The 15,990-nt window shown below is 40.0% G+C and overlaps 1 protein-coding gene and 1 non-coding gene across 14 annotated transcripts in view; both read right to left on the bottom strand.

Moving 5' to 3' along the window:
• Nucleotides 1-15,990, bottom strand: part of CHD8 (chromodomain helicase DNA binding protein 8) — a 68,281-nt gene that overhangs the window by 9,480 nt on the left and 42,811 nt on the right. For 10 of the 13 annotated variants that reach the window (XM_009211123.4, XM_009211117.4, XM_021940992.2 and 7 more), the window contains 19 exons: nt 14,503-14,640; nt 13,351-13,472; nt 12,957-13,200; nt 11,529-11,705; nt 10,445-10,588; nt 9,933-10,188; nt 8,161-8,371; nt 7,731-7,926; nt 7,050-7,217; nt 6,671-6,850; nt 6,111-6,221; nt 5,582-5,778; nt 5,124-5,323; nt 4,862-5,042; nt 4,690-4,779; nt 4,309-4,412; nt 2,529-2,658; nt 554-629; nt 40-94 (listed from right to left, as the gene is read on the bottom strand). In XM_009211123.4, coding sequence (XP_009209387.1) covers nt 40-94; nt 554-629; nt 2,529-2,658; nt 4,309-4,412; nt 4,690-4,779; nt 4,862-5,042; nt 5,124-5,323; nt 5,582-5,778; nt 6,111-6,221; nt 6,671-6,850; nt 7,050-7,217; nt 7,731-7,926; nt 8,161-8,371; nt 9,933-10,188; nt 10,445-10,588; nt 11,529-11,705; nt 12,957-13,200; nt 13,351-13,472; nt 14,503-14,640 — 2,980 coding nt within the window. The remainder of the gene's footprint in view (nt 1-39; nt 95-553; nt 630-2,528; nt 2,659-4,308; nt 4,413-4,689; nt 4,780-4,861; nt 5,043-5,123; nt 5,324-5,581; nt 5,779-6,110; nt 6,222-6,670; nt 6,851-7,049; nt 7,218-7,730; nt 7,927-8,160; nt 8,372-9,932; nt 10,189-10,444; nt 10,589-11,528; nt 11,706-12,956; nt 13,201-13,350; nt 13,473-14,502; nt 14,641-15,990) is intronic. The other 3 variants (XM_031668260.1, XM_003901535.4, XM_021940990.2) reach the window with 1 other exon arrangement.
• LOC116276214 lies at nt 1,997-2,106 on the bottom strand. Its single transcript, XR_004185644.1, has one exon. It is a non-coding gene; the product is annotated as a small nucleolar RNA U6-53/MBII-28 (small nucleolar RNA).

The following is a 15,990-nucleotide window of genomic DNA, read 5'->3' as shown; positions in this document are numbered from 1 at the left end:
ACCCCACACAGAATTATACTAGTTGACCTAGAAGTTTACCTTCATCTCCATCAATCACTGAGATCTCCTCATCCATCATCATCAAGGGATCACCCTAGAGAAGGAGATCCACCCAATAGGATGGAGCGGGGAGGGAAAGGGGGGGAAGTTGGCACTCTGAAATCACTTTCTTGTGTGTGTCCTTCTACGGCACCAAGGGATCAAGAAAAACTTCTAAAGAAATGTACCCCACAAAAACTTGGTAACAACCAACTAAAAGAACAAGAAAGTAGAACCTGAAAGGTCAGTTCCTATTAATGACTCGAAGATAATAGAAGTCAGGAATTTATTAGTCAAATAATATCCTTCAATGTCCAGCTCCTCCAAAAAGTTATCCCTGATCTCCCCCGACTGGCATTACAATCTTTTCCATTAATACTTTCTATTCTCAAATGGTATAATTCATTTTCCACTTTGTATTATAAATTAACCAATATACTTCAAGATTCAGAGAATGGGAGAAGACTTAAAACTAGTAAGAGAGAAAAGTGAGACTCAAATGAGAATTCCTTACCTCATCATCTTGGTCCTTTGGGGGACCTTGGAGTGGTTTATATTCAGGATCTTCACAATCTTTATCAAAGTCAACCCTAAAATTATGCAGAGGCACAGGAAAATGTTAATAATGTATCTTCTATCACTAAGGGGACCTAGGATGAAGACCTAGCCACACGTATATCTAGCATGAAATAATCTTTATTAGTATTATTTTTGAGACAGGGTCTCACTCTGTCACCCAGGCTGGAGTGTCATGGCCCTATCACAGCTCACCATAGCCTCAACCTCCTGGACTCAAGCGATCCTCCTCCCTCAGCCTCCTGAGTAGCTGGGACTACCGGTGTGCGCCACCACACCCAGCTAATTTTTATATTTTTTGTAGAAGTGGGGTTTTGCCATATTGCCCAGGCTCATCTCAAACTCCTGGGCTCAAGGGATTCACACGACTTGGCCTCCCAAAGTGCTGGGATTATAAGAGTGAGCCACCATGCCTAACCTGAGACGGAGTCTCACTCTGTCGTCCAGGCTGGATTCCAGCGGCACGATCTCAGTTCACTGCAACCTATGCCTCCTGAGTTCAAGCAATTCTCCTGCCTTAGCCTCCTGAGTAGCCAGGATCAATTTTTGTATTTTTAGTAGAGATGGGGTTTCGCCATGTTGCTCAGATTGGTCTCAAACCCTTGGGCTCAAGTGATCCCAGCCTGGCCTAGTCTTTATTTTATTTTATTTTATTCTATTTATTTATTTTTTGAAATGGAATCTTGTTCCATCGCCCAGGCTGGAGTGCAGTAGTGCCATCTCGGCTCACTGCAACCTCCACCTCCCGGGTTCAAGTGTTTCTCCTGCCTCAGCCTCCTGAGTAGATGGGATTACAGGCATGCACCACCACTCCTGGCTAATTTTTTTTGTATTTTTAGTAGAGATGGGGTTTCACCTTATTGGCCAGGCTGGTCTCAAACTGCTGACCTTGTGATCCACCCACCGTGGCCTCCCAAAGGGCTGGGATTACAGGCATGAACCACAGTGCCTGGCTTAGTATTTAATTTCGTGTTCACAGGAATGGCAGGCCAGGTGCAAAACTTTGGGTCAGTCTGGTATAGCATCCAATGGAATAAAAATAATTACAAGAAATTGACAATTGCCATTCATAATTGCTTGAATTTGAAACACTTTGATCAACACAGTTCCTTTTTCTTGACAGGACTTTTTATTATGTAATTCTTCCTCCTACCCAACTATTTACTTTTTATTACTTCATTTGAATGGCTCATGCTTTTTTGTTTTTATTACTTTGTTCTTCTGAGCAGACAGGTGGCATAAATGATTTGCAATGAAAAAATAACCCAATTTCCTCTGAGGGTCCTACACTAGGCAAACTGAGGGTGTGATCATCAAACAGAAATCTCTCAGTCATGATGGAATGGGTAGGTATTCATTAATTAAGCCAACTGTTTCACATGCCCCTCAGATCTTCATGTGAGAAGTTTTGTTAAACTCACTGGCACCCAAACCAGGGCAACACTGCCCTACCTGGTGGCTCAGTATTAGCATGGCAACTCATCATTGGGACATGTATTCAGGCAAAATAAGTACCTTTATGTGTCAGGTACCATTGGGAGATGATAAACCAGGGCTGAAAGTGCCTAAGGCTCTTCCACAGAAGCAACTTATAAGAGCTGCTGGCCATTATCTTTCAAGAGACCAGTTATCCTCTCAGCTACTGCAGCTGTACAGAAAAGTGTTGTAAACCAAACCAAATAGAACATCAAATAAGCCATTTACAAGTGACATTCATTTTCACCCTCAGATGTATCTTATGGCAACATGTGGTTTATTGCAGTTTATGGAGTCCTTTATGCTCGTCCTATTTTTGCTAAGGATCTATCACTTTTGAGTATAATTACAATTAAGAATCCCACTGGGTTCAGTCAAGGCTAGAGTTACCTCACAGCATAAGTTAGAGTTTTAAAAGAATAAATACTAATGCTTACCCTTCTACTATGTCAGAGAAGTTATCCAACACTCGATGTTCTGCTGCAATTGCTTTGTCATCTGGTCGGCCAGCCTTTTCTAGGAAACATAAGGCTGGGTCTGCCCTCATAGTATTATATTTCTCATAGCCTAGAAGAAAAAGGGTCATAGTTGAAGAAAATGAGAGATTTGTTTTGCCTTTATGCTTACTTTATATGCTGCTGGAATAGAATATGTTCTATACTGCTCATAATGGAAAATATAGTTAGAATGTTATCTTGGACAACTACTGGGTTTATTACTATATTTAACATTTTTATACCAATTTAGAATCATGAAGGGTTTTTAGTGATTGATAGCCTTAGGCTCCCAAAGTGTTGGGATTCCAGGTGTGAGCCACCATGCCTTGCCTGCAGTTTTATTTATTTTTATTTTATTTTTATTTATTTGTTTTTTGAGACAGAGTCTTGCTCTGTCGCCCAGGCTGGAGTGCAGTGGCACGATCTTGGCTCACTGCAAGCTCCGCCCTTCACGCCATTCTCCTGCCTCAGCTTCCTGAGTAGCCAGGACTATAGGCGCCAGCCACCACGCCCGGCTAATTTTTTTGTATTTCTAGTAGAGCCGGGGTTTCACTGTGTTAGCCGGGATGGTCTCAATCTCCTGATCCGCCTGCCTCGGCCACCCAAAGTGCTGGGATTACAGGCGTGAGCCACCGCACCCGGCCCCTGCAGTGTTATTTATCCCATTAAATGTCTCAAAAAAGATGTAGACTAAGTGCCATTACTTTTATTTTATAGAAAAAAACCCAAAAGTATTCTTTAAAAAAAAAGACATTCTAATTCACAAAGTCACTTGGCTGAAAGTTAATGCTCACTGCTTTTAGTGCCTGGGATTTGGTATTACGCAAAACTGCTATGAGAGTAAGGAAATATTCTTACCCCCACTGTGTTTTTGTTTTGGCTAGTCAGTCTCCCTTCTTATACTCTATTTTTATTTCACTCAAAAACTGCTGCTCATACCTATATCAGAGTGACTACTGAACATTTAGACAAATGGGACATTTACGAAAATAGAAGATTTTCAGCTCTTTCTCTTCTGTGAGGTGGCCAAGCTGACATAGACATGCAGATCTCTGTAAAGACCCTCACAGGAAGAACCATCACCTTTGAGGTCCAGCCCAGTGACACCAGTGAAAATGTCAAAGCCAAGATCCATGACAAGGAGGGCATCCCACCTGACCAGCAGCATCTGATATTTGTGGGCAAACAGTTGGAGGATGGCCACACTCTTTCAGATTATAACATCCAGAAAGAGTCCACCCTGCAGGTGGTGCTTTGCCTCTGAGGTGACATTATTGACCCCTCCCTCTGCCTACATGCCCAGAAATACAACTGTGACAAGACGGTCTGCTGCAATTGTTATGCTAGCGTGCATCCAGAGGAAAGTCATACAAATTAAGTGTGGTTATTATTAACAATAGTTGGGGTGTATTACCTGCTCTGATTCGTGGGACCCTAACTTACCACAGCATACAGTGCAGTAACACACTGCTAATAAGTGATTAGAGAACAGATGGGAGGCTCCCTACCTTGAGATTTACCTATCCATCTGGTCCTTCTTGAACATCTATTTATAGGAACTAACTGCTTTGCTCTGGATATTTAAGAACTAATTTCCTACTCAAATTTATTGAAGATCAATTAGATAACTCAGTTATTTCTCAGAAGCATTTTGATAAATGTTTCATCTGTGAACATAAATCTTCAGTATGAAAGGAGTAGAATAGGAGAAGGTACATACCATGTTTAAAGACTCCAATGAGCAGCGACTTGTCAGCCTCACTGTCCCACCATGTTGTTGGAACCTCCAATTGATCCACTACTGGGAACCATATGTCAATCTCACTAAAGGTATAAGAGGGCAGAGTCAGCATAGAAATGCAAGAAATTAAAGTGAGAATCCTTGCAAAGGTTATTATAGGTATCTTCCTGTATCCATGAATTTAAATACTCATGCATCTACCCTATTTCCTCCCACTAGTGTCAAGTATAGGATTAAAGACCTGATATATAGATTTAAATTATCAGGTATCCCAAAGATAGCATAAAATGAAATAAGCAAACCAATCTTTCCTCAAATAAGACAGGGCATAAATCAAAAAAATATATAGCAGAATTTTACCTGGCAATGGCACCCCCTAACACCTTTTCTGCTTGGTCTCCAATAACCTCCTGCCTCAGGTAGTATAGCATTCGTACCCGCAACAGTACCCTAGAAGGGAAGGAGGAAGAGTTGGCTCAGTAACAGTGTAGAAAGTTTGAGGTGGAAAATGTCTGCTAAATTCTATGCTTACTTGTTACACTGATGTTTCAAGTGCTTCTTATAACTTTCATCTTGGAACAAAGTGTCAGGGTTATATTTCCGGATCCAATCTGCTTTATGGATATCGAAAGTGCTTTGTGACTTGACTTTTTTTCCTTTGCGTCCACGAGGCACAGGGATAGATAGACCTGGGAAAGGGGAGACATCAAAGACTTGGATTGAGAAAAACCCTTGGACCTGAAAAGGATTAGATTAACCTATAGAAAAACATAAAGTAAAGAGTTGATAATTACCTGAATGATTCTGCAATTCTTTTGTCTTGCCATTTTCGGCTGGGCTAATCAAGTCCCAGATGAAGCCTTTAATATTTTCATCCCCACGGTAGTGTAGAAGACAGTACACAAGAATGGCCCGACAAATGGTCTCCACATCTCGTTCAGTCATACGCCTCTTGAAGCGTCCATGAGATAAAATATCTCGCCATCGTCCCCAACTAAAAAACATAAAACTACATTAACATTTTTCTGAGAAATGATAGTCCCCTGCCCCTCAGAATCATGTCTCTGAAAAGGTGTGAAACAAAGAGCTTAAAAAACATAGTAACAGAATGAACAGAAAAAACTCCCTCCAAGGCAAATATTTTTTCACATGATCCCTTCACTAATCAGAGCCCCCAATTTGAAAGGCAAACAGAGAGTATCAGGATTGGGATGCAGTATGTACTGCCTCTAATGGTAAGGTGGGGTCTTACCCATATACCAGGAGATGCTTTTCCACCCGAAAGCAGTCAGTGCGCCCATAGGCATGATGACGGTCATGTCTGCGGGAGCGAGGCCGCTCATCATCCTCACTTTCCAAATCAGAGAATTCTACCAGGTCATCATCCTTCAGAGTGCTGAAGTGGCGCGTCTGTTTTCGTACTCTAGGTGTGTCAATTACCAAATTATTCTATGAAGAGAACAGAAGGAGAAGTAATTCTCTTCCTGATTTGCTCATGGGAAAAGAATAAGACAATTGTGGACTACAATAACCTTGAATGTAACGTGTAGATACTCAGAGATTTTTTAAAATGACATGTAAAATAATCTACAGAAAGCAAAATTATTCAGAAAGCAACTACTTTTCTGGGGCCTCCTAGGCAGAAAGTATCCACAACAGCCCTTGTATACAATACACCATCATAACCAACAATTAGCATCAAATAATCAAGAGCAGCTGTAAACACTCCTGAAAGAAGTGTAGTCTTCTGCAATACTTCCTCCCTAAAAGAAGAAACTCACCTTGCTGTTGAGCAGATCCATGTCTAGGTCAGCCTTTTTGGCCCACTTTTGCCAAAAGTTGGGGTCATCCAAAGAAATATCTGTCCTATTTTCAGAAGCAACAAAGCTTGCCTAGAGAAAAACAAATGTAGAGGTAAAGCTGACTTTTTTTTTTAAGTGGTGCAAAATCAGCAACTATGTTTTAAAAACTTTTTTTTTTTTTGAGACAGAGTCTTGCTCTCTCGCCCAGGCTGGAGTGCAGTGGCACAATCTCAGCTCACTGCAACCTCCACCTCCCAGGTTCAAGTGATTCTCCTGCCTCAGCCTCCTGAGTAGCTGGGACTACAGGCACATGCCACCATTCCTGGCTGATTTTTGTATTTTTGGTAGAGACAAGGTTTCACCATGTTGGGCAGGCTGGGTCTCAAACTCCTGACCTCAAATGATCTGCCCGCCTCAGCCTCCCAAAGTGCTGGGATTATAGGCATGAGCCACCATCCCCAGCATAAAAACATAATTAAATCCTAGAGATTCCAGTCTCTATCTCTGCCTTTCTAGCCTCTGGCACAGACAGAACATGCCTTGGCAAAGGTGGAACCTTTTCCTTCAGATTCAATGGTGATGGTTGTAGTTCGTCTTAACAAGATCTGGTCGATGTCCTCTTCACAAAACTTGGAGCCTTCATCATCTTCCTCCATGATGGCTGCATATGCTCCTTTTCTTAAAAGATCTTCAATCTCCTTCTTAGAGAACTGTTGGATCTGTAAAAACCAATAGAAAGATGAAAAGACTATCAACAGAATAATATCTAACCATGCCATAATATTTTATCTATTACATTTTAAGAAATAATAATTGAGAATCCAAATAAGGTAGTCAAATCCCTGTGTAAAAACAGCTTTTGTTTTCCTCTATCACAATGACTCACTACAAACTTATCTATAAACTAAGACGACTCACTCCAGTAATGTTGCCATCCCGACCACTCATGGATTGAAGCACAGCTTTATCCAATCCCAACTTGAGGCTAGCCTTATCAAACATCTCTCTCTCGTAGGAATTACGAGTGATGAGGCGGTACACCTTCACAGCTTTGCTCTGCCCAATTCGATGACATCGTGCCTGGGCCTGGTTTAAAATAAAAATGAAAGGAAAGAAGAAAGATACCATAAAATTAGCAGGGGAAAGGATACAAAATACCGATTTATGACTCTTTCACCTCTATAGAGCAGCCATGAGATCAACTCAAAACCAAGAGTCAATTTCAAGATGAAATTATCACCATATTATGTAGACCAGGTGTCAGCACACTAAAGTCTGCGTGGACATCTGTTTTTATAAATAAAGTTCAATGGGGACACAGGTGGGACCACCCATTCATTTACATATTATCTATGGCTGTTTCTGTGCTACAGGATTTGGAGGTGAGCAGTTTCAACAGAGAATCGATGGCTCACAAAGCCTAAAACATTTACTATCTTGTCCTTTACAGAAAACGTTTGCTGATTCCCTGAACTAACTGCCACCCTTAACTAAGGAAACAATTCCAAACTCTCTGAAAGGCCTTTCTAAAAGATCCCATTCTTGTTGAAAAATCTCCCAAGTTAGGTAGTTACTCCCTAAGACAATGAATTCCTTTACCTGCAGGTCATTTTGTGGATTCCAGTCTGAATCAAAGATGATGCAGGTATCAGCAGCTGTAAGATTAATACCAAGTCCACCAGCCCGGGTACACAGTAAGAAGACAAAGCGGTCTGAGTCAGGTTTGCTGAAGCGGTCAATGGCAGCCTGTCGAAGGTTTCCTCTAACTCGCCCATCAATGCGTTCATATAAGTACCTGTTCACAGAAAAAAAAATATAAGTGGCTAAGCAGAAGTGGAGACCGAAACAGCAGGCTAGGATCAATACCAGTACTCCCATATCAAAGCTGGTCAAAAACCCAAGTTGAGAGTGAGAATCTTAAAAACTCCTGTTATTGCAATTCGTCAACTCTAATTAAACTCAGGCCCTCCTACTTTTTGCTGCTTTATGAGGACAGAGTAACCACAGGCTAGGATGACTCTTTTCTTACCTCCTCTGGATTAAATAATCCTCTAGGATATCTAGGCAGCGTACCATCTGAGAGAAGATCAGAACTTTATGGCCACCAGCTTTAAGTTTTGGAAGTAACTTGTCAATAAGAACCAGTTTGCCAGCTGAACGCACCATGGCCTGCAGATGAAAGTCATGAGGTATAATATGGCAAGCTTCACGGAATTCTGTTAGGATTTTTTCTTCAGCACCTGCCAAAAGAAAAATCAAGTTAAATTGAGATCCAGTGAACCATATTAAGGTTGTAGTCTATTTAATCAAGAAAGCAAAGGGAAAAAAATGTAATTTAACTTTAGACCAACATTTCTCACACACAGAATTTCAGCACCAAAAGATCTTAAATCGGCTGGGTATGGTGGCTCACACCTATAATCCCAACACTTTGGGAGGCCGAGGCAGGTGGATGGATCACTTGAGGTCAGGAGTTCGAGACCAGTCTGGTCAACGTGGTGAAACCCCGTCTCTACTAAAAATACAAAAATTAGCTAGGTGTGGTGGCAGAGGCCTGTAGTTCCAGCTACTCAGGAGGCTGAGGCAGGAGAATCGCTTGAATCCGGGAGGTGGTGGTTGCAGTGAGTTTAGATCGCACCACTGCACTCCAGCCTGGGCAACAAAGCAAGACTCTGTGTTTAAAAAAAAAAAATCAGTTGGGCTCAGTGGTTCACGCCTGTAATCCCAGCACTTTGGGAGGCTGAGGCAGGTAGATCACCTGATGTCAGGAGTTCGAGACCAGCCTGCCCCATGTGGCGAAACCCTGTCTCTACTAAAAATACAAAAAATTAGCCAGGCGTGGTAGTGGGCGCCTGTAATCCCTGTTACTTGGGAGGCTGAGGCAGGAGAATTGCTTGAACCCGGGAGGCAGAGGTTGCAGTGAGCCGAGATCACACCACTGCACTCCAGCCTGGGTGACAAGAGTGAAACTCCATCTCAAAAAAAAAATAAAAATAAAAATAAAAATAAAAAATTTAAATCATCCTTCGTTGTGTCATACAAAATATGCCAAGTAAGGCAGGCCTATGATAATTGGGTAAAAAAAGATGTAAATATGTGGACAAGGACTAAGATGGAACACACTACCAGCACCCAAAAAAGAGACAGAAACAGCAAAATGGAGGGTGGATGAGGACATTTATCCAAGGAACACAGTAACTTGAGATTTTTTTTTTTTTTGAGACAGGGCTAGCTTCAAACTCATGTGCTCAAGCAATCCTCCTGCCTCAGCCTCCTAAGTAGCTGGGACTATAGGTACATGCCACTGTGTGGCTAACCTGAGTTTTTATTCATGAAATTCTAAACAGCAAATACTATTTAATTTTGGAGATTATGCAGGATCAAAGGGGTAGAAAGAACTAGAGGAAAAACATTCCAAATAAGAATTGTTTTTATTTACTTTATTTGGAGACAGGGTCTCACTCTGTTGCCCAGGCTGGAGTGCAGTGGTGCGATCTCAGCTCACTACAACCTCTGCCTTCTGGGTTCAAGCGATCCTCCAAGCTCAGTCTCCTAAGTAGCTGGAACCACAGACGCCTGCCATCACACCTGGCTAATTCTTGTATTTTTTGTAGAGGTGGGGTTTCATCATGTTGCTCAGGCTTAGAATCTCTTTTTAAAAAGGGGAACCATTTCCCATTCCTCAGTCCCCACCCCAAATTAGGTTGGATGAGTCAATGCATTCACTGTCCCCAAGGAGTATCATCTAGAAAGTAAACACAGGTACTCAGAAGTTCAGGTATATACCAAGAATTCCCTCACCATTGATGAGATATGGGTGGTTGCAGCACTTGCGCAACTCCATCATTGTGTTAAGTAGATTAGGCATGTTGGTATGACCTGCCCCTTTGGAAAGGAAGGAGAAATTCTTCTCCAAAATAGCCCGATAGTATTTCTTCTGGATGTTAGTCAGCTCTACTTCAATAATAGTTTCCTGTTTGGGTGCCAAGTTTTTTTCAACATCCTCTTTGAGTCTTCTCAGCATCATTGGCTTAAGAATGGCCTGTAGCTTTTGAACCTGTAGTCCATTACAGACAGAAAAAGAAATCAATAATATGAGGGCAAACATTCTCACATTATGTAGAAACATGGAAAAATTACAGTTTTCCATTATCTAAGAAATGTATACTTTGGATGATGCCACAAATGATGTAGGCACAAGGTTATAAGGAGTTCAGAAAGGCCCTTGATATACCCATGACAACAGATGTCTGCCTTGTACAAACTTCATCTTTTTTGTCCTGAGTTAGTACCTCATCAGATAGATTTCTTACCTGTTCCTCTGTCTTGAGATCCCCAAAGTCCTTGAGAAACTCTGATTCTGAGGGAAATTGTGACGGTTCCAAGAAATGAAGCAAGCTAAACAGTTCTTCTACAGTGTTTTGCAATGGTGTTCCTGTGAGTAGCACTTTGTGTTCCTAGAAATTGAGGAAACAAAAGAATAAAATTAAAAAACATGATGGACTTCTGGGGTTTCCTACCAAGTATATAATCTTTAACAGATATAACCTTTAATTTCTTTATCTGTAAAATGATGAGAATGGACCAGATCACTGGTCCATTAACTTTTCTTCCATTTCTCCCCTTTTGATAAACACAAAGCATTCAAGAAATCCCTCTGACATTAATGTATTGAGATAACATAAATATTATAAGCAAATTTAAAAACAGTAATTCAGATCATGTTTATTCCAATTACATATGTCTCTCCATATTCAACTCTCCACAGATATTCTAAAATCTGCTGTCCTCTAGGGAATGTAACTGAGCTGGATTAAATATGGTCATTAATTTGCTGCTGTTCCTATCAAGGTTCAGCCCTAGGCTTGCCTTATTACTTGCCAGAACAAGAATGTAGCGGAAGTGACACTGAGTTTCAGAATATTGCCCTGAGACTACCACACAAAGCAGCTCAATCTGGCTTATGGAGGATGGGAGGCCATGTGGAACCCAGGGGCTCCAGATAAGAACCAGCATCAACTGCCAGCTGCAGCAATACTGACTCCAGGCAACAGCATCCTAAGAACCAACTAGCTGAACTCAGCCTAAGTGGTTGAGCTAGAAGATCATGAAAAATATACTTGTTGTAGGACATTAAGTTTTGGAGTATTTTGTTATGTAGTAATAGGTAACCAATATAGTTTCCTACCTCTCCTTCTGGTTATCACTAAACTTCCCAATTCTAAAATGTATGACTTTTACATGATTTTCAGGTTACCATTCCCATGGGTCATCCCCACTGTTCAATACTAAGATTCAGACTTTTCTTCTCCTCTGCTAAACTAGGGTTATTTTAATACCACAAGGAATTAAGGTGAGTTCCAGTTGTTTCTGCCCACAAGTCAGTGTGGAACTCACCAGGTCCATGTGCTTGAGACTATCAAGCAGCTTGCAATTACGGTTTTTCAGTCGATGGGCTTCATCAATGATAACACAACGCCACTCAATTTCACGAAGCTCAGGACAATCTGACAAAATCATCTCAAAAGTGGTGATCAGAGCGTCAAACTTGTATGCGCCTGGGATGAGGCGTCCCTAAGCATGAAGGCAGTAGAGTCAGAAAAAACCTAAAATGTATCTAAATGAGGAGCTCTTCTGAATTACTTGTCTATATTAAGGCATGTTTAATAGGAAATACAAACTGCACCACCACCCACCTCCACCGCTGTTTATCTTCCTGAAAAATAGTGCCATATCACTGAATGTAAGAAACATTGCTTCCTCAACATATTCAGCTTCTTGGGAAAATGACAGACTCATTGAATGAGAGGCTAGACATTTTTTACTCTGCTGTATGCCTAGCTCATGTATCTCTGCCCTAGATCTTTTGTTGATTAACAATGAAATCCACAACTGCTGGACAATGCTGAAACATACAAGATAATAAAAATGAAAATAGCTAATACAGAACATAATATTGGCTGATGTCTAAAAATTGACAAAAGAACGAAATCATTTTAACAAAATTAAAAGCTACAAAACATGACGAGAAGATTTGATTTGGTAGAAATAAAAAAAAGAAAACTAATAGTAGAAAAACCATAAAATTCATGCTAATACACGATAGGTAGTTCCAATTTTGTTTTCAAATTTACACGGAAAAAGGAACTGATCTTTTTCCTTTTTTGAGACAGTCTCACTCTGTCGCCCAGGATGGAGTGCAGCGACATGATCTCGGCTCACTGCAGCCTTTGCCTGCTGGGTTCAAGCAATTATCCTGCCTCAGCCTCCTGAGTAGCTGGGATTACAGGTGCCCACCACCACACCTGGCTAATTTTTATCTCTTTAGTAGAGATAGGTTTCACCATATTGGCCAGGCTAGTCTCGAATTCCTGACCTTAGGTAATAAGCCCACCTCAGCCTTCCAAAGTGCTAGGATTACAGGCATGAGCCACCACGCCTGACCATTTAGAAAAAGAAACTGATTTTGATGAAAATTTCAGGAGACTAAAAAGGGGAAAAGAAATAAGCTCACCACCACACGGATTAAGTGGCTAAAGGAATTTAATTTCTATAAAATACTGTGATTACAATTCATTGATGCTAACAAAATTCTACTTAAAATGTGTATGTTCACAAATAAAATCAGAATTTCTACTGATCAAAGCAAAGTCAAAAAAATGCCCTGCACACTGCTATATAAAAATGCCTTAAACCATAGGCATTTTTCCATAGGCATATTTAAGACTTTCGATAAAAATCTTCTATTCATATATAGCCGCTAAAATACTAGGTACCTTGGCTAACTTTCTCTAAGCTATAGTATTCCCAAGACATACAACTTACCCGTGAATCTTTGCAGTACATTTCATACTGCTGGATCATCTGCCTGCTGGCCAGACTGCCATGGTACACAATAGTGTTCATTTCTGTCCATGTATTAAATTCTCGCTCCCAGTTAGTAATTGTGGACAGTGGGGCAATGACCAAGAAGGGACCATGGATGCCCACATTATATACTTCCTGCAAGAAGGCAATGGACTGAATAGTTTTGCCCAATCCCATCTCATCAGCCAGGATGCAGTTCTGCCTGCAGATTCACCATGGGAAAAAAAAAAACAGTTAAAAGATACTATCTTTAAAAAAATAGAGTATGTAGGAAGAAATTGTTTCAATAGAAAACAAATAAAAATAATCCCAGAACTAAGCTTACATCTTATGGGCCCATTCTTTCCTTTACCTGTTATACCAATTAAAGAGCAGCCAATTGACCCCTTCCAACTGATATTCCCGTAGCTGGTTTCTGTTTTTATATTCATGTGACAGCTCCAATTTCTTCCAGGCACTTGCCTGTGGACGATTCTAAAAAAACAAGATGTTTGAATAAATGGAGTGGAGACACTAAAAAAAGGTAAGACTTAACTAGGTAAGTTCTAATAGTTAAAGTCAATTCAAAACAACATTGTTTGGATTAAAACATGTCAAATATATTTAAATTCATGAGTTCATAACGTTACTTTATGGGTCCCTAATGATCACAAATGGCTGACAACATCACAAAACACAACCTGATGGAAGTACACACCACCATCTATGAAGCAGTTACTGGCTTCCCTCTCACATCGGATCAAGCCTGTAGAACAGTGATGTCTAACAGAGCTTTCTACAATGTTAAAAAACAAACAAACAAAACACATGGCTAGTGACTACTGTATTAGACAGCACAGCTCTAAAATGTTTTATTGGACAGTGTTGCTCTAAACCTAAGCATTCATGTTAAATATCAGGGACAGCGAACATGTAAAAAAGTACCAAGAGTAATGTAATTAGCAAACTTCAGCCTATGGAAAATCCTACAAAACAAATCACCTGATTTCTTCATGAGACAATTATAATGGAGGGAGAGGAGGAGATCAAGGGGGAGCTTACAAGAAACTTGAGACATATTAACTGATAGCAATATATGGACCTTATTGAGAACCAAATTTAAATAATTTAACAAAAATTAGAAGACAATCAGGGAAATGTATGCAATGACTGGTACCAGTGACTTGATGATATTAAAGAATGATTACATTTTTTTAGGTGTAATAATGGTATTATTTCTTTTAGCAAAAACACTGTAATATTTACAGATGAAATAAATGAATCTGGGATTTGATTTAAAATAACCTGGGAAACGAGAATTAATGGGTAGGAAAATATATGACATAAGACTAGATGTGTACTGATAATTGTTAAGTGGGTGATGGGTACATTATACCATTTCTTCAATTTTTATATATTTGAAATTTCCATAATAAAAAGCTAAAACAACAAAAATTTCCATAGGGGAAAAAAAATTAAATCATTTCCTATGTAGGTCTTTATACTCCAATGCAAATATACTTACCACCCTTTTGAGTTCTGGGTGTCTTGACTGAATCCGTTTAAATTCTCGAATCTTGCCCTCATCAACATCTTCTTTTAGCTCCCATGTGCTATCCTCATAGGGCAGAGAGCACCATTTCACCAGGTAGTAAATAACAGGCTAGGAGAGAAGAAACCAAAGCCTTAAGAAACTGATTCTGTGTTCTCTGCGCTGGTTAAAGAATAAAAATTTGATTGTAAAATCAGATCACGAAGTATCAGTACCTAAAAGCTGTTGAAAAAGTCAGGCCAAACACACCGACCAAAGGTTCACCTTCTAATACACTATATGGCTTTGATCATTCTTCAAAGCAATTTATCTGAATCTGTTCTAAAAGGAAATTTCTACCCACTAGTTTCTAGAACACTAAGCACTAAAACAATATCCTCATCAACTAAACAGACAAAAAAAAAAAAAGGCTAATCTTTTCCTATACCATGTTGAAATTAAAAGACATGTTTCTGTGCCATACTGTTCTCCTGGAGCCAAATTTGACACAGTGGCAGCTAGGCTACCTTTAGGATGAGGACTATCAGCATATACTGGCTTCTGGGCCCCTAGAGCTCAGTGCAGATGCACCTCAAGAGCACCTATATGGTGGTAAAGAAATGTCCTTGTGAGCCCCAGGAAGCTAGGAGCTAACAAGAATTTATCACCAAAAAGAGGTAATAAAAGTAAAGAAGAAGAGAAAATGCTAAAAAGTTCAACTACAGTAAGTACTAGTTTATGTAGGTATTCCACTGAAAGTGAAGGAGCAGTGACTAATGGTAAACGGCTCCTATTTTCACTATTCAAGATGATCACTGCACTTACTGCATCTCCATTTTTGGCTTATAAAGTATAAAGCAAGGATTAGATTGGGCCTAGTGTAATCAACAAGAATCTCTAATTATCAATTCATAGAAAACTTAAAATAGCCAAGAAAATATGTGAAAGTGCCTCAACGTAGTCACAGATCTTGAATCTCTGGAATTGATCCAGCTGCTTGCTCTTTTACCTTTTTCTTTAACATAGTAACTCAAGTCACTCTCTATATAAAGCCATTTGTCCAGGTCACACATTTCCAGCATAATATCTATGTAATATTTATTTCCACCATTAGGTAATATAAAATGGACGACAAACTTATTTTGCAGAGGGGGGGAAGATGGGTATATAGAATAGTATTAGCCAATACTGGGAGCATAAATTATAGTATTAGAGTATGAAAACATTATCATCTGTTATGTCATTTGCAAGACATTCCAAAGGGGCCTAACTAAAGGCCAATTGCTTTTAGAAGGGTAGGTATGATAAAAAGCATAAGACTGTCAAGGCTGGAAAGGCTGAGATCCTGAAAAATGATGAGAATTTAAAAATAGCTAACAACCTGCCCTAAAATCCAGCCCATTCTCCACTCAACTCACACAAACACATACACGATACTACCACCCCAACTTCAAAAGCAGAATATGTTATGTGAAGCATGCT

This window comes from Papio anubis, chromosome 7 (assembly GCF_008728515.1).
Source record: "Papio anubis isolate 15944 chromosome 7, Panubis1.0, whole genome shotgun sequence".
NCBI lineage: Eukaryota > Metazoa > Chordata > Mammalia > Primates > Cercopithecidae > Papio > Papio anubis.
This window is presented reverse-complemented; position numbering and strand designations above follow the sequence as displayed.